At 42.2% G+C, this 22,285-nt stretch overlaps 1 protein-coding gene and 1 long non-coding RNA gene across 5 annotated transcripts in view; one reads left to right on the forward strand and one right to left on the reverse strand.

Annotated features, from left to right (window-relative positions):
- LOC311291369 overlaps nucleotides 1-11,835 on the forward strand; it is a 205,932-nt gene extending 194,097 nt beyond the window's left edge. Inside the window, exon 2 of the long non-coding RNA XR_014627554.1 lies at nucleotides 11,674-11,835. This is a non-coding gene — a long non-coding RNA (uncharacterized lncRNA). The remainder of the gene's footprint in view (nucleotides 1-11,673) is intronic.
- The window catches only part of c8b (complement component 8, beta polypeptide), a 32,316-nt gene extending 10,825 nt beyond the window's left edge, over nucleotides 1-21,491 (reverse strand). For 2 of the 4 annotated variants that reach the window (XM_084410327.1, XM_084410325.1), the window contains exons 1-10: nucleotides 21,333-21,491; nucleotides 20,487-20,604; nucleotides 19,933-20,083; nucleotides 16,140-16,281; nucleotides 15,317-15,449; nucleotides 14,502-14,699; nucleotides 10,773-11,013; nucleotides 10,540-10,668; nucleotides 7,895-8,058; nucleotides 3,975-4,125 (exon numbers count right to left, since the gene is read on the reverse strand). In XM_084410327.1, the coding sequence (XP_084266453.1) occupies nucleotides 3,975-4,125; nucleotides 7,895-8,058; nucleotides 10,540-10,668; nucleotides 10,773-11,013; nucleotides 14,502-14,699; nucleotides 15,317-15,449; nucleotides 16,140-16,281; nucleotides 19,933-20,083; nucleotides 20,487-20,604; nucleotides 21,333-21,397 (1,492 nt within the window). In that variant the 5' untranslated portion in view covers nucleotides 21,398-21,491. The remainder of the gene's footprint in view (nucleotides 1-3,974; nucleotides 4,126-7,894; nucleotides 8,059-10,539; nucleotides 10,669-10,772; nucleotides 11,014-14,501; nucleotides 14,700-15,316; nucleotides 15,450-16,139; nucleotides 16,282-19,932; nucleotides 20,084-20,486; nucleotides 20,605-21,332) is intronic. The other 2 variants (XM_084410326.1, XM_084410328.1) reach the window with 2 other exon arrangements.
- Between the last annotated feature and the right edge of the window lie 794 nt (nucleotides 21,492-22,285).

Genomic DNA, 22,285 nt, shown 5'->3' on the forward strand with positions numbered 1-22,285 from the left:
CAGCTTCCCGGGGTGTCAGAATGGGTGCTGAACATTATAAAAAGAGGCTATTCGCTACAGTTTGCTCGACGCCCTCGCCGCTGCGAGGCGCGAGTCGAAACTACGGTGAAAACGGAAGTAGCTCATCTACTTCGAGCCGAAATAGCGAAACTACTGAGCAAAGGGGCCATAGAACCCCTATCTCTAGCTCAGAGCGAAGGGGGCCTCTACAGCAGATATTTCCTGGTGCCAAAGAAAGACGGGGGTCTCAGACCCATCTTAGATCTAAGACGGCTGAGCAAAGCGCTTTCAAAGCGCCCGTTCAGAATGATCACGACCAGACAAATCCTCTCGCAAGTTCGCCAGGGGGACTGGTTTGCGTCGATAGATCTGAAAGACGTGTATTTCCAGATACAAATAGCGTCTCGTCACAGGCGATTTTTGAGATTCGCCTTCGAGGGCCAGGCATATCAGTATACAGTCCTACCGTTCGGCCTGTCTTTAGCACCCCGTACATTCACGAAGTGCATGGACGCGGCCCTCGCTCCCCTGAAAATTCGGGGAATGGGAGTTTTGAACTACTTGGACGATTGGCTAGTTCTGGCTCAGTCTCGTACAGAGCTTATGGAACACATGACCATTTTGCTCGAGCACCTCGAGAAATTAGGTCTCACAGTCAATTGGGCAAAGAGCTCTCTGTCTCCCAGTCAGGAAATATCCTTTCTGGGCACAGATCTGAACTCGCTGTCAATGACAGCTCAGTTATCGCCACGACGCGCACTGGCCGTTCAGCGCATGACGGAAAGCTTCCGCCGCGGCGCTGTGGTCCCGCTCAAGCAGTTTCAAAGGATGCTGGGTCTCATGGCCGCAGCATCACCAGTACTTCAGCTGGGGCTCCTTCGGATGCGCCCACTTCAGTTCTGGCTGCAAGCGCGTGTACCGCGCCGAGCGTGGACTTCCGGTCTTTTTCGCCTCAAGGTCGATCAGAAATGCATTTCAGCTCTGAAACCTTGGACGGCGACCGACTGGTACCGGTCAGGAGTAAGCCTGGGGACTTCCTCGAGTGTGAAGGTGGTGTCCACGGACGCCTCCACCTCGGGATGGGGAGCACTGCTCGAGGGCAGACCGTTCTTTGGCCTATGATCAGAACGAGAAAAGCTCCTACACATCAACTGCTTGGAAATGATGGCAGTCGACAATGCGCTCAGGCGCTTCTATCCCCAGATAGCAGGACACCACGTTCTAGTCCGTTCGGACAATATGGCGGTGGTGGCCTTTATAAATCACCAGGGAGGCCTCAGGTCCCGAATCCTTCACAGGCTGACGGAACACCTCCTGGTTTGGGCCCAGCACAATTTGCGTTCACTGAGAGCAATTCATGTGCCCGGCCACTTGAATTTGGGACCAGACAGACTGTCCAGGAACAACGTTCCGGCAGGAGAATGGTCCCTACACCCACAGACAGTCCAATTGCTGTGGAAGAAGTTCGGCAAAGCGAAAGTAGACCTGTTTGCGTTTCAAGAAAACGCTCACTGCCCGATATACTTCTCCAAGAGCACGAACGCGCTGGCCCACGTATGGCCTCGCTGCCCGCTCTATGCCTTTCCCCCCATTACGCTCATACCTCAGGTAATAGAGCGGATCAGGGAAAGTGGATGCTCGGTGCTACTAGTAGCTCCGTTCTGGAAAAACCAGGTCTGGTTCCCAGTTCTGATGCAACTAGCGAGCTCTGCCCCATGGCCGATACCACTGAGGAGAGACATCCTCACCTAGGCCAAGGGCTCGATTTGGCATCCTCGCCCGGAGCTTTGGGCCCTACATGTATGGGCCATCAATGGGTACCCGCTCACCTCCCTTCGGGAGTACTAAACACGGTCACGCCGGCTAGAGCTCCCTCTACGAGACGGCTCTATTCCTCAAAATGGTGTGTGTTTTCTAGCTGGTGCACAGCCCGTGGCGTGTCACCCCAGGACTGTGGGGTGGTGAACGTTCTTTCCTTCCTACAAGAGCTCCTGGAAAAGGGCAGAACCCCTTCCACGCTCAAGGTCTATGTGGCGGCTATAGCAGCGTTTGTTAAACCTACGCTAAGCCAGTCACTAGGGAAGAACGATCTGGTCATTCGCTTCCTAAGAGGAGCGAAGAGGTTAAACCCTCCCAGACCCCCTTCAGTTCCCATATGGGACCTTTCCACGGTCTTGGAGGCCATGAAAGGTGCCCCATTTGAGCCAATCCAATCTGTGGATATCAAACACTTGTCCTTCAAGACAGCGTTTCTCTTGGCTCTCGCTTCAGTTAAGCGTGTGGGGGACTTACAAGCGCTTTCAGTAAGCGCGACATGTATGGAGTTTGGGCCAAATGACTCAATTGTCAGGCTCAAACCGAGACACGGGTATGTTCCTAAATCCCTCAACACACCGTTCAGGTCCCAGGTCATTTCCCTGTCGGCCTTACCGGTCCCTGAGGAAGAGAGGGACGCCGCTTTGCTCTGCCCTGTCAGGGCATTAAGAGCCTATGTGTCTCGCTTGTCTGTATTCAGACAGACAGAGCAGCTATTCGTTTCGTTCTACGGACACTCTAAGGGGCTAGCTGTAACGAAACAGACCCTATCCAGATGGATAGTGGATGCCATAGCGCTGGCATACACCTCTAAGGGCCTACAGTGCCCATTAGGTGTCAGAGCGCACTCCACAAGAGGCATGGCCTCTTCGTGGGCTTGGTCCAGTGGGATTTCCCTACATGATATCAGTATGGCGGCAGGCTGGGCCTCCCCGTCTACATTTATCAGGTTTTATAACCTGGAAGCTCACGCTTTGCAAGCTAAGCTGTTGTCGGTCTAATAAGCCAGTACTATCTGCCCCGAGGTCGGCTCAGATGCTGGAAACTGTTCGAGCAATGCTCACGGATCGATCATACAGCCCTGAGGGCAACTGTAAGACCCGTATTCTTCGTCAGATCAGGCCAATAACTTGCCCTGACTGCGTGGAACACTATAATTATAATGCTCCCTGGTGGGATGCTCCCTATTCAGGAATGATGCTTTAGCCTCTCTTCCTGGACTCTCTGTGAGTTCCTGATGATCATGTACCATATGGGCCCCGGGCACATGCCCTTGGGACTTTGGTATTGGATCTCAAGCACGCACGGCGTTTTACATTGTGTTCCCCAAGCGTAAGTTCTTACGCAGTACGAGAGAACCTCTCGTAAGAGAACGTACTCGGTTACTAACGTAACCTCGGTTCTCTCTAGAGAGGGAACGAGTACTGCGTATCCTTGCCGTGCCTGCAGTTCGCTCTGGTTCGCTCCGGTGATGAAAACCAGTGAACCAGCCTCTCGACGCTATATTTATAGCCCTAGGCCACGCCTATTTCGGCGGGACGCTGCGCAGATGGGCGCGAAGCACCCCCATTGGTCAGCGTCAACAGGGCCTCTCTCGATAGGCTGCTGCAGTTGCCGCAGAGCAGCCAATAGGCGCGCAAAGGTGCCTCGCCTATGTCTGTATGCTGCTGCAACGCGTTTTGCATTATATAAAAATTAAAGGATAATTTTTGGCTTCAATATCTCACGGAAAGAGACTTTCCCCCAAGCGTAAGTTCTTACGCAGTACGAGAGAACCTCTCGTAAGAGAACCGAGGTTACGTTAGTAACCGAGTACGTTTCTATGGGAACCGGAGCTGCAGTGATGTAATGACTCTGCCAATCAGCGATTGGCTCTTTCACTTAAAAGGCGGGACGTATGTCGCCATATTGCGTGTTGCACTTTCTCACATTCATTGTAATACGAGTGCACCGTCTCTCTATATAGTCTTTGTTTTTGATCACTGTTCTGAATCCAATCCAGAAGAAGCTAAAAACACGAATTTTCTCAGCCTTTTGTTCGAAATGTTTTTATTTGTTGTTGTTTTTTTAATGAAAATTACCAACATTCAAATATAATAGGAAAACACAACACTATTTCTATATAGTTTTTAGTAGTGGTGTGTGATTATTACTCTCACCTTTGAGCACGGCCATGCCGTTATTGAGACAGGGGGAGCAGCGGCAGGAGCTGGTTTCTTTCAGGTACTCGGACAGAGCTCTCCTCAGGTTTTTCTTCAGGATGTTAGCATTCAATTCTTGGGATGGCACCAACTCATAAAGTGGTTCTAACTGTAAACATTTAACATTACAGGATTTTGCAAAGTGAAATCAATAATCAAGGACAAATGGCTGTGTTGAAACCCCTATAACACTTGTGATGTTTCAGGTCAAAAATGACTGGCCACCAAATATTGAATTAAATATTTTTGTCAACTTGTTTTCTCTCAGTTAAGACAGGTTTTTATTTTTGAAACTAATTGATCGTAAGCCTCATTGATCTGATCCTCACTGATTTGAGAATAAAGTTGCTTCTCTGTGAAAATGAAAGCCTGTAATACTCAAAATAGTTTGTTTGTGTACATGAATATGTGTGTGTGGGCGCGCAGATGCACGGATATGCATGTATCCACACATGCACAGGTCCGAGGCCTTTATTTTTTCAAGCCCACATGTACATAATTTGTGAACATGGACATGATGAACACACTCCTGAACACTAATTGTTCCTCTGATTTTCGACTTCACCATTCATTTTCAATGGGCAGTCATTTTTGACCAATAAAAGCATTTCAAAACGAATTTCCTGGTTAAACATTAAAGTACACTACTGTGATAAACAGTGTAATGTTTTTCATAATTTATGTGAACCTGACAAAATTATCCACAAATAACGCTTTTTTTCACAAAAAACGGAGGTATGTAAGCTCAGATCAATGAGGCCTACAATCAATGAATTTAAAAAATAAATACAAAACCTGTCCTGATCGAAAGAAAACAAGCTGGCAAAAAGATTGAATCCAATGTTTGGTGATGATGTAGCCTAATGAGAAATGTATAAGCAAATTTTTGTAGTCGGGAACACCACAGGTGTTACAATGTGGAAAAAAGAATTACAAAAAGTTTGATACTTTTTGTAATTCACATTGTAACAATATTTTTGGCAAGTTGTTATTAGACTCTGGGTGAGTAAAGTCAGTAAATTTTAGTCCAATGCAATAACATTACCTAGCATTTTCAGGTACAGGAAAATCCTCTCCGGGTCAAAATGACCCGAACACAACCCTAGTTCCCTGAGTTGCGAACGAGACGCTGCAACAGCAGCTGACACTATGGGGAACACCTCCCCTGTGTGATGATTGCATGACACCCAACCACAGAAATAAATATTGGCTGATGCTACTTGGCGGCGTACAGAAGACACTTCATAATCAAACTCTTCTCAGGGAAATGCAGCAGTGACAAGATGCTCTTTTCTCTCAGACAGTGTTGTATAAAATCAGCGCCGTCGCTCCCACCACGCGCATCACGCGCAGTGCGTAGGGCACCAAGTGCTGAGGGGGCACCAAAAATAGCCTAATTAAAAAACAATTATAATGCCGATATTATTTCATTAGCCTATAGAAATATTATTATGCACATTTTAGCCATGTATATCTAACAAAAAAGGGGGAACAAGATCATTTAATTGCTCTAGTCTAGAAAGTACCGCCCCCCCGCTTTGGATGGTCCGTGCCGGTTGTTCGCGCGGGCGCCTTTGCGAAGGACGCGTTCGCGCGGACGAAATTTGACAGACAGTAGGCAACTTTTTTGGAAATGGCCCCTAAAAGACAGCAGGAGTTAGGATCTGAGAAAAGAAAGAAGAAGAAACTGCGAGATGATGCCCGTGCATCACTTGCAGGTAAGTCCATGTTTAATCATTCTTAAATAAGGGAAATGTGCTGCATGTGCTGCTGCTAACGCGCTTCGAACTTGCTGACGTTAATGTTAGCAAACTATGTTATTATAACTTATAACTTCGGTGCAAGCTAAATTGAGATTTTACTGTTAAACATTACCTATTTTACAAATAACTGACGCCAGCTAGCTGTTACTTTCTTTACTATCTTTCTTTAGATATTGAGCAGTAGTTTATGGTTTATTTTGACGTGACGGTGGTTAATACTTTCTCAGTAACAGTTAATGTTAGCAGTCAGTGCAGTGCACATGGTAGGCTAACAATTCCTGTTAAATATATAAAAAATATAAAATGTCATTATGAATGATATAAAGCAAATAATACTGTTTAATTGTGTGCATTATTGCACCTCATTCTATTATGCTTTTATATTATATTATATTATATTGATCAAATAGTTGATAAATAAGGAATAAAGGGGGAGAACTCCTTGGCTGCCATGCTTTCAGTTTTAAATGTTTATAATTTTTTCCGGTCTGAGATTCTTTGTTTGAATATTTTGTCTAATAAATGTAATTTATTCAAAGTGACATTGAATTTGGGAAAAACATGTCCGGATTATTTTGATAGTTTTTTTATTTTGCTATTCTGTTTACTGAAGAAAAGTTTGCACTTTCAAATGTGTAGTGTGTGTTGGCTATTCTACATAAGTTTACAAAGTCAGCAAAGCTGTGAAGATTTTGCTTTCTCTTTTTAGTGTTCTTAAGTTTTATACTGTGATGCTGCTATTGTGTTATTGGTATTGAGTTATATGTTTGGTAATAAAAAGTTAAACTGGCAAAAACAAACGTTTTTTTTTCTCGGGGTCGGGGTGGGGGGCATCATAAAGGAATTATGCTTAGGGCACCAAAATGGCTAGCAGCGGCACTGTATAAAATATACAATTGTCATACTTAAAAGTAAAGAGATCTTTATAGAAACTGATTCAGGTAAAAATTTAAGTTAAAGTAGCTTATGACTAAAATAAGCAACAGACAAGATACAGTTGCTGACTAAACAAACTGAACATCAGCATCCCATGTTGGCTCTCCAAAACACAGCATATGCAGGTGATCAGACATTCTGCTCTTTTCAACAGGGATGACACAGTCTATAGAAGAATTTGAAGCTCTTTGGTATAAGATGCCAATACGCACAAAAGTGATCTTTACCTGTTTAAGCATGATCATAGATTCTATTCCCAGGGAACACAGATACTGGTAAAATGTGTACACTGAAAAGTCGCTTTATATAAAAGTAAATGCCAAATGTAAAAGGCTTTGCCGAAAGAGCAGAAGCTTTTGTGATTGGAGTATATCTAACAATCTAAGACTGTGATAAAAGTGTTAAAATTTTGCATACAAATTTTATTTATTGGTATATTTTTGTTTTATACGATTTTTGGTTAAAGGGAATGCTTCGGAGTAAAATCAACCTGGGGTCCTTTGCACCATGACCTCGAGCCAAACACCCCCCCAGAAGCCTTTTTTCCCTTGGTCGAACATTAGTTTATTTAAATAACACTTGCTTGACGGTTCATGCTACCGCTAACCCGGACATCGAGGTCACTTCCGCTATTTGGGAAAAGTTTGTAAAAGTCCTGGCAGAAAGTGATGCAATAGGATGTAGTGTAACAACAAATTATTATTTTTCCGAAGTGTTAACAACTTAGTGTTAACTAATAATTGTTGCAAACAGGTACTACCAACAAAATATTAGTGCATTCCTGGAACTGGGTGTTGTTACACTACATCCTTATGCATCGCTTTCTGCCAGGACTTTTATGTGCTTTTCCCAAATCACTGAAGTGACGTCAACGTCCGGGTTAGCGGTAGCATGAGCCGTCAGGCAAGTGTTATTTAAATAAACTCCTGATGTACTTACAAACTTTCCAATGCCTCGTTTTATGAGTACAGAACCTATTTGTACTACTGTATAAGTTTGGTTCCATTCTGGGCATTATTAGTGGGGTAATTTACGAGATACATCATAGGATCCATTAGCGCCTGCACTAAGCCATCCGGCTGATATCTATGTCTGGTCTATAGCGATATAGAAATATTCAGATTTAAGTTGACAAGTTGAGGCTTTGTAAAGAAATGCATATTGAGTGAAAAATGTCACCTTCTTGTGAATAAAGTCTGGATTGTAGAACACAGCATCACCCCAGAGCTGCATAATGTCTGGAGTTGGGAGCTGTTTTGCAGCTAGACGTGACACTGTTTCACTGTCACCCCCTCTGACCACAATAAAGACGTCTTCCACCATGTCCCTATCTTCATTGGAATCTGAAATGTCAGACGACAAAACAGGGTGTTTAATTAAACATTAGTAACATTAGATAATCGGCTCTACAAGCAGCAAATGGATTTAATGACTGTTTCCAAACAGGCTTCTAAACACTAGTAGAGAACTGTTTTGATAGTGTTCAAACTCCTTATGAATTCAACCATGTCTAACTGGAGTTGTCACGATATCTTAAAATTGACATTAAACAGAAGTTGCTATAGTCTTTTCTTCTTTATTGTGATGTTTATCTGAGTGAAACGTCTTCTGGAACAACTTTAAGAAGACTTGATTTTGTCCATCAGGAATCATTTGTATTGTTGGATCATTGAGTGACAGGTTGTCCCACCCTTGTGACTGAAAACACATCTTCAGAGAAGATAAGAGATGTTGAAAGCGGGAGGCAGGGCTGTTGCTAGAGGGGTGAACGGTGATGACTATCTAGGGCTCCCTTGATTCCCCTGGAAAGTATTTTCAACCGACTTAAATCATGTAAACTACGCCTTCTGGGAATCCCCATTCAAAGATGCAACACAAGGAAATGCAAGTTACAACTCCGGTTTCCAAGTGCACCCCTTGAGGCCAGGTTGCAGTCGTGGGCTGGTCAGGGTATAGACCCCTTTTCAGTTGGTAAACATGGTGACGTTTTTTTGTGGGCGGAGCTAAGGTGGAGACAGAACGATCCCTCTGGCCGCTTCACTAACGTTAGTGTGCAAGTTTTGTTAGCTTGTTTTTTAACAATGACAGGAGAAAATCCGATTTTATCTTAATGTGCAAGGTCACTCACTGTCCAGGACCGCTATTGTTATTTGCAAAAGTTCATTTTAACGGACATCCCAGATTGGCTGACCCGGCATACACGCTCATTCAATGGATGGACGATCTGACAGGATTAACGTCAACGCTACCTCCGGTTGAGCGACCTGACTTCTACACCTACCCGATTTCTACACCTACCCGATAGAGAAACCGAGGGTAAAGAGAAACTGAGGGCATATACATATTTAGATGCCTATAACTGTACTAAATGGTCACGTAACAATGTAAAGAGTGACATTATGGTGCAATTTTAATGATGTGAATATTTTCTAGACATAAAAATTCCAGATACAGCATATTCATTTTTTAACTATGTATTTGATTACACTTTCTTACCAGGTTCTTCAAGAAGTCTAGTCACAATCAATCAAAACAATGTATACAATCATAGATGATTCACAAATAATCACAATCATTTAGAAAACATTATGCGATAAAATTTCAAACTGGAGCCTGTACTCCGTCGATTCTTGCACCCAACAACACAACAAGATGATATTTAATAACAATAATAATAATTTAAGCTCCTTATTATGTAGCCGAATCTGTGCTGGTTTGTATTGGCCGCCTCCAGTTTTCCCTTTGTTTTGCCACCAGCTAACGCCGTCTGTTCGTGGGAGCCTGATGGTAAGAGAGTCAGACTGGTAACCCAAAGGTTGCAGGTTCGATTTTCAATACCGGCAGGAAATGACTGAGGTCCCCTTCAGCAAAGCTCCTAACCCCCAATCGCTCCCAGGACGCCACAACAAAAATGGCTGCCCACTGTTCTGGGTGTGTGTGTGTTTGCAGTGTGTGTGTGATTATCACTACTCCTAATGTGTGTTTACTAACTTGGTTGGGTCAAATGCAAAGGACAAATTCCGAGTATGGGTTACTCTACTTGGCCTTCACATGTGACTTTCATTTATCTTTTTCACACTCAACCAGGGAACACTCACCATTACATTCACCCACCTAAACCTCACTCCCATCCATGATCCTGATGCAGGGCACATCATCAATATAACTGGTCCTACTTGCACCACTCTAAATAGAAGTCCAACTATGGTCAGCTCCACTTTCAACAAATACTCTTTTGCGGCTGATTTGGTGAAGCTTGCTCGCTCTCATTGGCTATCGTGGGTATCACGTCAGAGGCAGCCTGATCAAGAATTGTAAATAACGTTTGATATTTATGATTTGGGATCGTGCGGGCTACGACGCGATCAGGAGCAGTAAAATAATTGTAATGACACCACACAATTGAGGATTTTTTGGACAAAAAGTCGGTTGCCAGAAGCCTCGAATTGGGCCACACCCCCGATCGTTTGGGAGCGCAAAACAGGCTCAAAATCAGGCTTAAAATATTCAAGTGTGTGGCCAGCCTAACACTTCATGCACCTAACACATTGCAGTGAGTAGCCATAGGGTAATTTCTTACTGTAAGGATTACAAGATTATTTTACAAGAGACGGATTATGTTGCACTCCTGACGCCACTCCCATTGGCAGATGCTGCTGAAATTTGCAGTTACAATAAACTTTTCTCAACTTTGTTGTGTCACTGTTCTCTGGTGCAGTCTCTGCACATTAAGCTAAGGGGGGAGAAATTATTTTAAAAGCAAAGAAATTTGCTTCAACTTTCAGATTATTTGATCTGAACAGTGTAATTGTGGATTTGCTCACCTCCAAGCTCATTCAAAAGCCCTTTACAGCCACCAACTGAAAGTCCTGCACCAAAATACACTCCGTCAATATTGGCTCCAAGATTCAGTCCAAACTGAAAACATTTCTTGGTTTCGTCAAGTGTGTATCCTATAATGAAAGAAAAACCCTTAGATTCAGTGTAGGCTCATCTTTTGGAATAACAGGGTAGTCTTTGTTTTGATCACATACTATTTTTCCTTACTTTTACCTACCAGATTTTTCAAGTCGCTCATCATTGAGGACAACAGTATATTCAAAATCTCCACCGAGAGTTGCCTCTTTGATGAAATGTGTCCCATAGTCACTGTAGATCTGCCGATATTCTCCATATGTGTATTCCAGTGGCAGGGCACGCAAGCGGGACAGGAATTCAGGGTGTAGCATCAGGTTTGCGCTCTTTAAAGCATAGCGGGCTACCTCAAGCTCAGAGTGTGCTCGGATGAATTTCTTTTTCTGAGGACAACACAGAATAAAGTCATGGATGGCTCCAAATTATAGATTTCACAGTCTGGTTATCATTCTTTATTTTATTAATATTATTCATATCCAACTATTTTCTCATAGTTAGTGGTGTCTGCTAAGACCATCACCACTATTACAATTATTTATACTTAGTGAATATAAAGTAATCTAATCATACCCCTAACCCTGAACTTCAGTGTAATTCCTCCTTTAACGTTTATGCTACACATATGAAATATCTCTGAAACCATGTGGCTTATTTCATCTGACCAGGCTAAGTGGCAGACAATAAAATTGGTAATAAATCCAACATATCTACAGTGAAGGACCTGATCCACTATTTTGCAAAGTTTATTTCCAACCTGAGCTTAACTAAAACAAGAGGTGGTTCAAGTGTTTTTAATTATGATTGGAGCTAAACTCTAGAGCAGGGGTTCTCAACCTTTTGCAACTCATGGCCCACCAATGAGTGTTTAAAAACATTCCGAGGACCACCTTTCCACATATGATAGTATGAACACAGAATAACAGAAAATTCTAAAAGTACAATGATATACTCTGCTGTTAATCTGTTATGCCACTGTAGCAGAGTCAGCTATATAGATGAAAACTGTCCTTGTATCAAAAAGACTTTGCAGGTTTACTCAGTAGGGTAGAGTGGGGGAAAACGCCCCCCTGGGGTAAAACGCCCCCCACCTGTTTTTCCCAAAATAACCACTAAAAGTAGTCAAGATACATTTTTACTGTTGCTATGCACTACGTTGATAACGGGGATATACAAATCTCTATGGAGAAGCTGACACCAGCGACACATTTGAAGAGAAGAGGATTACATGGTAAATGCTATAATTTTCAGATATTAGTAAATAAGTGTTTAAGAGAATATTGTTCTGCAGGATATTGCAGTGATGTATGATAGATGAATAGTGAAGTCTGTAGTTTGAGATCATATATTATTTATAAGGAATATAATTATATTTTAAAAATTAAACATTTTTTTTAAAACTCATAGCTTGTGGGGTAAAACGCCCCCTACGCTGAGGGGTAAAACGCCCCCCCTGGGGGCATAGTTTCTCTATCATAATTACCATAATAAAATATTTCTGTCTATCAAATCCTTTGTTTTACACTTAATGCAGTATAACTAGGTGGTAAAATCTAAATATTTGAACAAAACATGAAAAAATTACCTCAAGTGAGCATTAACTAGCTAGCTTGCTAGCAAAGTTAGCTCACTGATGGAAGGTAGTTAAATTTGGCTATTTTGGACATTGCTGAAATAAATATTAATATATATACATGTTGATACATTACTTGCCTTTTACCTTTAGAGATTAAAAACTATTGTATGTTAATTTTGCTGTTGATCTATGAAGCAAACTGGTTGGTAAGAAAGGGGGCATTTTACCCTACCTTGGAGGGCGTTTTACCCCACCGCTGGGGCAAACCGCCCCCTTTGTACAAAAATATTTTCAGTGAAAATACTAATTAATTATGAAGGCTGAGCAATTTTAATATTTGGTGAATAACTCCTGCCATAGTCACTCAAAACCGGGATGGCAATTCTAGTCACATTTATGTTTTGTTTCACTGTAATGTCACATTTTCCTTAAGGGGGGGCGTTTTCCCCCACTCTACCCTAACCATTCCTGTAACAATAACAGGCTAACATACCTGTAACAACAGGTCAGACACACAAGAGGGGATTCTCTCTATTCGCTGCAACACGATCTCTATAACACGAATGTTATTTCTCGTGCCATTTATACGCCAAAAATTTTTTTTGCGTGCATATGCGTAGGATTAGGGGTGGGGAGTGGGTGCGTATTACACACCACACAGTGCGTATCATATGCATGCGAAAACTGCGTATCATATGCACGCCAAAAAATGTTTGCCGTATAAATGGCACGAGAAATAACATTCGTGGTATAGATACGAAATGTTCAACAAAGTTCATTTACCCCAATTTACATAGCCTATACTGTAAGTGTAATTTATCAAATACAGTTAGTGATATGAACTTGACTGTTTAAAACAATATTAAACAGCCCAGTTTTGTTCAAATGTCTCTGCAGCTTTGATGGTTTTAGCGCCTCATTTGACGACTATTCTCCACATTCAACACCTGAATCATCATTCAACAACATTTCTCCACATGCGCCTTCAGCTTAATGGGGTCGCACACCGGACGAGAAGCGCAGCGGCACGTCTTTAAAATTCGAACACATTATTTTCTATGAGTGTACACACACCGGCGGCGTCTGTCCGCAGCGCCAGCTATGGCTCAAGATTCTGTTCAAAAACCTGTTGCGCCACAGAGCGCCATTTACATAGTTTTATATTAAATTTACTACATTACATTTGTATCAAAGCGTCATTAATGTAGCCTTTATACTGACTTCACCCTGTGCTGCAAGATACATTTAGTTTTATATTCAAATTTACAGAAATCAGCTGCGTGGATGAAAATGACCGGATTTTCAGGTGAGATTCTCAATTAATTCAGTTAATGTACGTCCTGAGGTAAAGTGTTCAGACTGCAGACTCAGCAACGATTCTATTTAATTGTAATTGAAAATTGAATTGCAATCATAACATAGTAGAGACATTATCTTAATTTCGTAATGTCCTAAAACATAACAATATTGCTGGCCATAAACTGAGAAAGTGCGCGTGTTCGATACCTCGAGTTGTAGACGCAGCGCTGCGCTTCTCGTCCGTGTGCGACTCCCTCAGTACCTGCCCTTATAAAACCAAATTTAATGTATTCAGCGTCGTATTTTCTCACCACACACTTCGAAGCTTTTCCCTGCACAGGTCTGTCTCCCACATCTGCTTTTCTTTTCAGAAAACGATTAACGAAATTACAGTAACGTAATGTTACTGCGTCTGATCGAACAAACGTTCAATCTGACATGATTGGTGTTGTGATATTTAAACATAAATTTGCTTTTAGATAATGCATTTTGACTTGACTTGAGTGTTTTTGATCATATAAATTCATAAGAACAGTTAGATAATTAGAAAATAACAAGATTTGTAAATTAAACAATAAATAAAAATGAATTTGGGGGTAGTCTACCACTGCCTACACGGCCCACCAGATGACGCTCTGAGGCCCACCAGAGGGCCGCGGCCCACCGGTTGAGAATCACTGCTCTAGAGGACAGTGGGTCCCCAGGAGCAGGGGTGAAGACCTCTAATCTAGGGATCATAGATACTCTGGGATAGGCTCTTGGACCAGTAAGAAACCACCTAACATCCACTCAAAACGCCCAAGCAATTGTCTGGCAACCAGCCACAGCACCTTAGCATAATAGACTTCTGCAAATGCAAGCTAGAAAATGTAAAAATCTAGTTTCATCTTTGGTTCTTCATAGTAATGGCCATTTTCTGATTTCATCTGTTGTCATTTCACAAATGTAGATAATATAGTTCAAATGAAGCTTCACCTTAGTGACAGAAAAACAACTTACCGTCCCTGAAAAGGTGCGCATCTTCTTCACTGACTTCTTGTATTTGTGGTCATTGTAATTAAAACTGAATTCAAAAACCTGAGGAATAGCAATTCCAAATGAGACGCTAGTCTTGGATAAAGTTGCCTTGCTTTCACTCTTGAAGTATTCATTGTAAGACTCGTATGCCTCCAGCGTGAAATCATAGGAGCCTTTTGTCTGGGAACAAAGTAAATTATGTCATACACATACATTAAAAACAGAATCCAAAGTTCTGAAACTGCCATTATTTAATACTAGTGTAATTGGAAAAGCTTTTGTCGAAGAAGTATTTAAAGCAGGGATGGGCAACTCCAGTCCTGAAAGGGCCACTGTCCTGCAGAGTTCAGCTCCAACCCCAATCACTAACACCTGAAATATCAAACCTATGCCTTCGGGATTGATTGAAAACTACAGGCAGGCGTGCTTGATATGAGGTGAAACTAAACTCTGCAAGACAGTGGCCCTCCTACGTCGCCGGACTAATTTGCCTAATCTTCACGGTACTTTGAATGGCGGTGGAAACGCATAAAGCAACAGGTCTGGGGAAAAAAAAGTTCCTGGGACAAATTGTTTCGGGTAATTTGGGTGGAAACGCGGCTTTAGACACCGTCTAACAGTGAACCACCAGCATTTCGAGACAGAATGGCGTAACAAAGCATCGTTTGCTGAAATTTAATGCTTCGCTCAAAACAAAGGATTCGTAAAGGTTTCAAAACTCCATAAAGCAAAGTTTTGAAAAAGCACATCACGAATCTTACGTACTGCAGCTATAGATTTTAAAACATGCAACATACCTCTATTGTGTAATGCTGTATGTTATATGGCTTCCTGAAGCGAACATCCTGGATAAAATGAGGCAAGCAGCCACCAGCGTAGTATCGGTTATCAAGCACCACTGCTTCCAGTTTACCATTCAAAATGTTGATTCTAGGAATGAAGAACAAGTTATCTCTGATCTATGGCAGTTTTTACATTTGGCATCAAGTACAAGAGCAACAAAAATGTCGCTCTCTGTGTCAGACTTGTTGTAAATAAAAAATTGGTGAATTCGAAGCCGATGAGTTTTGAATGTTATTATGTTGTATTTGTTTAAGGTAAAAATAAAACGTATTATAAAGTAAACAAATCCATGGTTCATTGGTGGCAAAATGATCATGATATATGTATATATTTGCTTTATATATGTATGTGGTTCAGACTTGTATATTGATTAGGCCTACTTTGCTATTCTATAAATATATAGGCCTAATAAGTTGTATAAGTTGTATTATAATATGCTATAATGTATGAAATATATTTATACCATGCGCCAAAATACGTTTTTGTGTCTTAAAACAACATAACATGACACATTTTAATTTGTAAATGAAACTGCAGTGGAGGGAGATTGTCCCTGGTGTCCCCAGTTTTGGTCTGTTCTTCTCACAAAGCTACTGGATGCACTATAAACACAAGGGTAAAACTTGCCAGAGGTCAACATGGCATTACCAGGAAAGGAATAAAGGAAATACAGGCCTGTACAACAATAAAAACGTCGAGATCCATCAGTGAGCTGCAGTTTTTAAAAGTGAGTCCAATAGGAATAGGTGAGTACAGGAGTGTATTAAACACACGCACCCTTTGGCAAGATTCTCGATTCCATAATATTCCTCAGTTGGCTGTTTGCATGCTTTGTGCACTTTAGTACAGCCCTGTTCATCAGAACCATCGCCACAGTCATCATCGCCATTACAGCGAAGACCCTCCAGCACACAGCGACCTGTAACACACACACAGCTGTCACAAGTGTGTCCTTTAATTATTACATTGCAGGATCAAATGAGTAATGCAGCATTAACATTCTAGAAACATGAACAAGAATCTCTGATAAACTAATAAGCAAATAATAACACTGAATGCCGCCGTGACTACTATTTTTTTTTAAATGTTTTAATGTAACATTATTAATGTTAAACCAATCAATAACATGCAGAATAAAAGCTTTTTAAACACTACTTTTACAGTTAACCACTTACATATTAAATAGCTAATAGCAGACTTATTATTTGAGTAAGCTGTTAATAATTCATACATTTGATCAGCCCTCTTATGCCCGCTAGACTGTGCAATCCAATAAGATCATTACAAATAACACTGGATCTAATAAACTTGGGTACAACATGTGTGTAGACTGTACGATGATGACACCTATTGAATCGTAGACTACGACGCAAGTTAGTAAAGAAGAATAAAACATCATCAGCATGTGTTAGTGGAGAACAAACAGAGAAAGATGAATCACACTTTGGCAATTGTGTTTTTTATGTGCGCTGAAAAAGAGGAGGAAGTGAAAGAGGAGAATATGGACGTGGTCATGGCTAGGGGAAAGAGGAGAATATGGACGTGGTCATGGCTAGGGGAAAGAGGAGAATACGGACGTGGTCATGGCTAGGGGAAAGAGGAGAATATGGACGTGGTCATGGCTAGGGGGAAGAGGAGAATATGGACGGAAAGAGGAGAATATGGACGTGGTCATGGCTAGGGGGAAGAGGAGAATATGGACGTGGTCATGGCTAGGGGGAAGAGGAGAGTATGGACGTGGTCATGGCTAGGGGAAAGAGAAGAATATGGACGTGGTCATGGCTAGGGGAAAGAGGAGAATATGGACGTGGTCATGGCTAGGGGAAAGAGGAGAATATGGACGTGGTCATGGCTAGGGGAAAGAGAAGAATATGGACGTGGTCATGGCTAGGGGAAAGAGGAGAATATGGACGTGGTCATGGCTAGGGGAAAGAGAAGAATATGGACGTGGTCATGGCTAGGGGAAAGAGGAGAATACGGACGTGGTCATGGCTAGGGGGAAGAGAAGAATATGGACGTGGTCATGGCTAGGGGAAAGAGGAGAATATGGACGTGGTCATGGCTAGGGGAAAGAGGAGAGTATGGACGTGGTCATGGCTAGGGGGAAGAGGAGAATATGGACGTGGTCATGGCTAGGGGAAAGAGGAGAATATGGACGTGGTCATGGCTAGGGGGAAGAGGAGAATACGGACGTGGTCATGGCTAGGGGAAAGAGGAGAATACGGACGTGGTCATGGCTAGGGGAAAGAGGAGAATATGGACGTGGTCATGGCTAGGGGAAAGAGGAGAATATGGACGTGGTCATGGCTAGGGGAAGAGGAGAATACGGACGTGGTCATGGCTAGGGGGAAGAGGAGAATATGGACGTGGTCATGGCTAGGGGGAAGAGAAGAATATGGACGTGGTCATGGCTAGGGGAAAGAGGAGAATATGGACGTGGTCATGGCTAGGGGAAAGAGGAGAGTATGGACGTGGTCATGGCTAGGGGGAAGAGGAGAATATGGACGTGGTCATGGCTAGGGGAAAGAGGAGAATATGGACGTGGTCATGGCTAGGGGGAAGAGGAGAATACGGACGTGGTCATGGCTAGGGGAAAGAGGAGAATATGGACGTGGTCATGGCTAGGGGAAAGAGGAGAATACGGACGTGGTCATGGCTAGGGGAAAGAGGAGAATATGGACGTGGTCATGGCTAGGGGAAAGAGGAGAATATGGACGTGGTCATGGCTAGGGGAAAGAGAAGAATATGGACGTGGTCATGGCTAGGGGGAAGAGAAGAATATGGACGTGGTCATGGCTAGGGGAAAGAGGAGAATATGGACGGAAAGAGGAGAATATGGACGTGGTCATGGCTAGGGGAAAGAGGAGAATATGGACGTGGTCATGGCTAGGGGAAAGAGGAGAATATGGACGTGGTCATGGCTAGGGGAAAGAGAAGAATATGGACGTGGTCATGGCTAGGGGAAAGAGGAGAATATGGACGTGGTCATGGCTAGGGGGAAGAGGAGAGTATGGACGTGGTCATGGCTAGGGGGAAGAGAAGAATATGGACGTGGTCATGGCTAGGGGGAAGAGGAGAGTATGGACGTGGTCATGGCTAGGGGAAAGAGGAGAATATGGACGTGGTCATGGCTAGGGGGAAGAGGAGAGTATGGACGTGGTCATGGCTAGGGGGAAGAGGAGAATATGGATGTGGTCATGGCTAGGGGAAAGAGGAGAATATGGACGTGGTCATGGCTAGGGGAAAGAGGAGAATATGGACGTGGTCATGGCTAGGGGAAAGAGGAGAATATGGACGTGGTCATGGCTAGGGGGAAGAGGAGAGTATGGACGTGGTCATGGCTAGGGGGAAGAGAAGAATATGGACGTGGTCATGGCTAGGGGGAAGAGGAGAGTATGGACGTGGTCATGGCTAGGGGAAAGAGGAGAATATGGACGTGGTCATGGCTAGGGGGAAGAGGAGAGTATGGACGTGGTCATGGCTAGGGGGAAGAGGAGAATATGGATGTGGTCATGGCTAGGGGAAAGAGGAGAATATGGACGTGGTCATGGCTAGGGGGAAGAGGAGAATATGGACGTGGTCATGGCTAGGGGAAAGAGGAGAATATGGACGGAAAGAGGAGAATATGGACGTGGTCATGGCTAGGGGAAAGAGGAGAATATGGACGTGGTCATGGCTAGGGGGAAGAGGAGAATATGGACGTGGTCATGGCTAGGGGGAAGAGAAGAATACGGACGTGGTCATGGCTAGGGGAAAGAGGAGAATATGGACGTGGTCATGGCTAGGGGGAAGAGAAGAATATGGACGTGGTCATGGCTAGGGGAAAGAGGAGAATATGGACGTGGTCATGGCTAGGGGAAAGAGGAGAATACGGACGTGGTCATGGCTAGGGGAAAGAGGAGAATACGGACGTGGTCATGGCTAGGGGAAAGAGGAGAATACGGACGTGGTCATGGCTAGGGGAAAGAGGAGAATACGGACGTGGTCATGGCTAGGGGAAAGAGGAGAATACGGACGTGGTCATGGCTAGGGGGAAGAGGAGAATATGGACGTGGTCATGGCTAGGGGGAAGAGGAGAATATGGACGTGGTCATGGCTAGGGAAAAGAGGAGAATATGGACGTGGTCATGGCTAGGGGAAAGAGGAGAATACGGACGTGGTCATGGCTAGGGGAAAGAGGAGAATACGGACGTGGTCATGGCTAGGGGGAAGAGGAGAATATGGACGTGGTCATGGCTAGGGAAAAGAGGAGAATATGGACGTGGTCATGGCTAGGGGAAAGAGGACAACTTGGCATGACAATTCTGCAAACGGAGCTTGAGGAAAGTACTTTTAAGTTTTAGCGGCATTTAGGAGCCACAACAACAGAAATCTCCACGATGGGTCATCTTTCATCTGGGACAGCCCAAAATCATACAATGTGTACTGGGCATTACAGAACTAACTATGGATAATGTTAAAGAAATGGCTTTTTACATGTAGTTTTTAGGACCTACTAAGAATGACAAGCCATTTAGATCAGTATTCTAAAGTGAAGATCATAGTAAGACTATGGTGGTGTGAGGGTCACCTGTGGTAGTACAACGGAAGCCTTGGCATGGAGGAGGGGGTTTCTGGCAGGAGTATCGTGATGGAGCAGTGCAGGATTCCTCCTCTCTGCCATGATAATGACACGGCTCTCCTCCAAACTCAGACGGCTGGATAAGTGTGGCGTAGCGATACTGAAGATGAAGAGAAATAAAAACATTGATCAGCGAACATAAACAGAAGCTTAACTGCACCTGCTTCACACGCAAGAACAAACCTCATTGGTTCTTGCTGAAGCTCAAACGTGCTGCGTAACACGAGAATGAACCTCATTGGTTCTTGCATGTCAAGCAAACATGCTGTAGCTTCCTTTTTACATATCTGATGTGTCAGTTGATGAATGTTTCTTTGTGAATAAATGCCTGTTCATCAAATTAATGGATTGTGTCTCTTCAGAAAAAAACATAAAAATATTTATAACAAATATATATTCTATTCCTCTGCATACTCCAAAAATGTTAGTGTAGTTTTTGGTGATAAATAAATGAATAAACATACAGTATAAAGGACCAGACAATATGCAGAACACTAGCTCACCCTCTTCTTATAGCAGGGGTCACAGCGCGTCCATGGAGACCATTCAGACAGCGAACAGTCCACTGGGGCTTTGGGCGGCTGTACAGCGTCTCCTGAACTACAAAGCACTACAGCACTGCTGGAAGCAGATTTATGTTTTTATTTTATTTAATAAACCATCAAGCTCTTTATGAAAGTAATATGTATGATCATTTTTGGTAGCACTTTACAATAAGGTTAGTTAACTACATTAGTTAACATGAACTAATAATGATCAATACTTCTACAGCATTTATTAATCTTAGTTAATATTAATTTCAACATTTACTAATACGTTATTAAAATCAAAGGTTGTATGTGTTAACATTAGTTAATGCACAGTGAACTAACATGAACAAACAATGAACAGCTGGATTTTTATTAACTAACATTAACAAAGATTAATAAAAACTGTAATAAATGTAACAAATGTATTGCTCATTGTTAATTCATGTTAGTTAATACATTACCTAATGTTAACCAATAAACCTTATTGTAAAGTGTTACCGATCATTTTTATTATCATATGTTTGATAATGTATGGTCAAATGTATGAGAGAGAGAGGGGTTTATGTTTTTTCCCCACAAAATTATTGGTATTTTTGTATATTTTATTTTATAATAACAGATTGATAATGTTCCTGTCTACAGTCCACTGAACACACAGTCACAAAACTAAATGGTCAACAATTCTCTGAATGGTGCACACTGACCAAAGTAATTACATCAAAAAGTGAATCCTTCAAACCGAAACATTTATTTAGAACACTGGAAACCAAGCAAATACACTGTACATTCATGCTCATAAAGTAAAATGTTCCCACGTACCATATAATGCCCAGAAAAAGTATGGTTTCGCTGTAAGCTGAATTAGCTCTTAGAAAACTTTGCATTGTAATGTCAAGTAAACCTAGATAATGGTAGACTGGATAACACAGTAACAGACCTTAAACCCTCAAACCTACCCAGCAGCCCCTCCTCTAACCTGACAACATTCATACACATCCTCTTTTATACACAACAGACTGTGCTGCAGTTAAATCCTGCACCTCTATAATATTAAAATACTTGTATTAGAGAGCATTTCATTTTTCAACGTTTTGCAATAAAACTATAAACATTTATTTTGAGCCATCAAATAACATTAACTTTTTTAAAACATAACATCTAATGTATTTTAATGTGTTTTCCTTTTATGGGTTGAACAAATCAAAAACCTTCAGGCATTCAGGCTTTTCCAGGATGTGTTATTTGAAGTCTTGATTTCTCGTAAATGAGTCCCATCAAAGCGAACAGACAGAATCAATAGAAAAGTGTTTGTTTTGAGCTGCATTCATGTAACCATTGGACTCTCTGTTAAACATTAATGATCTTATTTACATTTACTGACTTGAGTAATTACTTTTTACATGATTTTCTTTTCTTAGTTTTTCAGACTTTTTTTTTCTTATTTTTACAATTTACATGCTTTTCGCACAGTTATTTTCTAATATGCAACTTAATGCACTGCTTAATCTCACTTTACGAATGTATGGAGAGTTTTTTTCTAGTTTTAATACATGCCTTAAAAAAATAAAAATAAAAAACAGAACAAAAACAACTACATAACAATGACAGACAAACTGGCTGAAGTTGTACAGTATGTCCACAATCAGTGTTGGGGAAAGTTACTTTTAAAAGCAAGAAATGCATTACAATATTGTATACGTAATTATTGCTATAATTGGTTTAATAAGAGTTTAACAAAAATGCAAACAACAACCAGGAAACACAGAGAGCAT

This window comes from Rutilus rutilus (assembly GCF_951802725.1).
Source record: "Rutilus rutilus genome assembly, chromosome: 6".
Taxonomy (NCBI): domain Eukaryota; kingdom Metazoa; phylum Chordata; class Actinopteri; order Cypriniformes; family Leuciscidae; genus Rutilus; species Rutilus rutilus.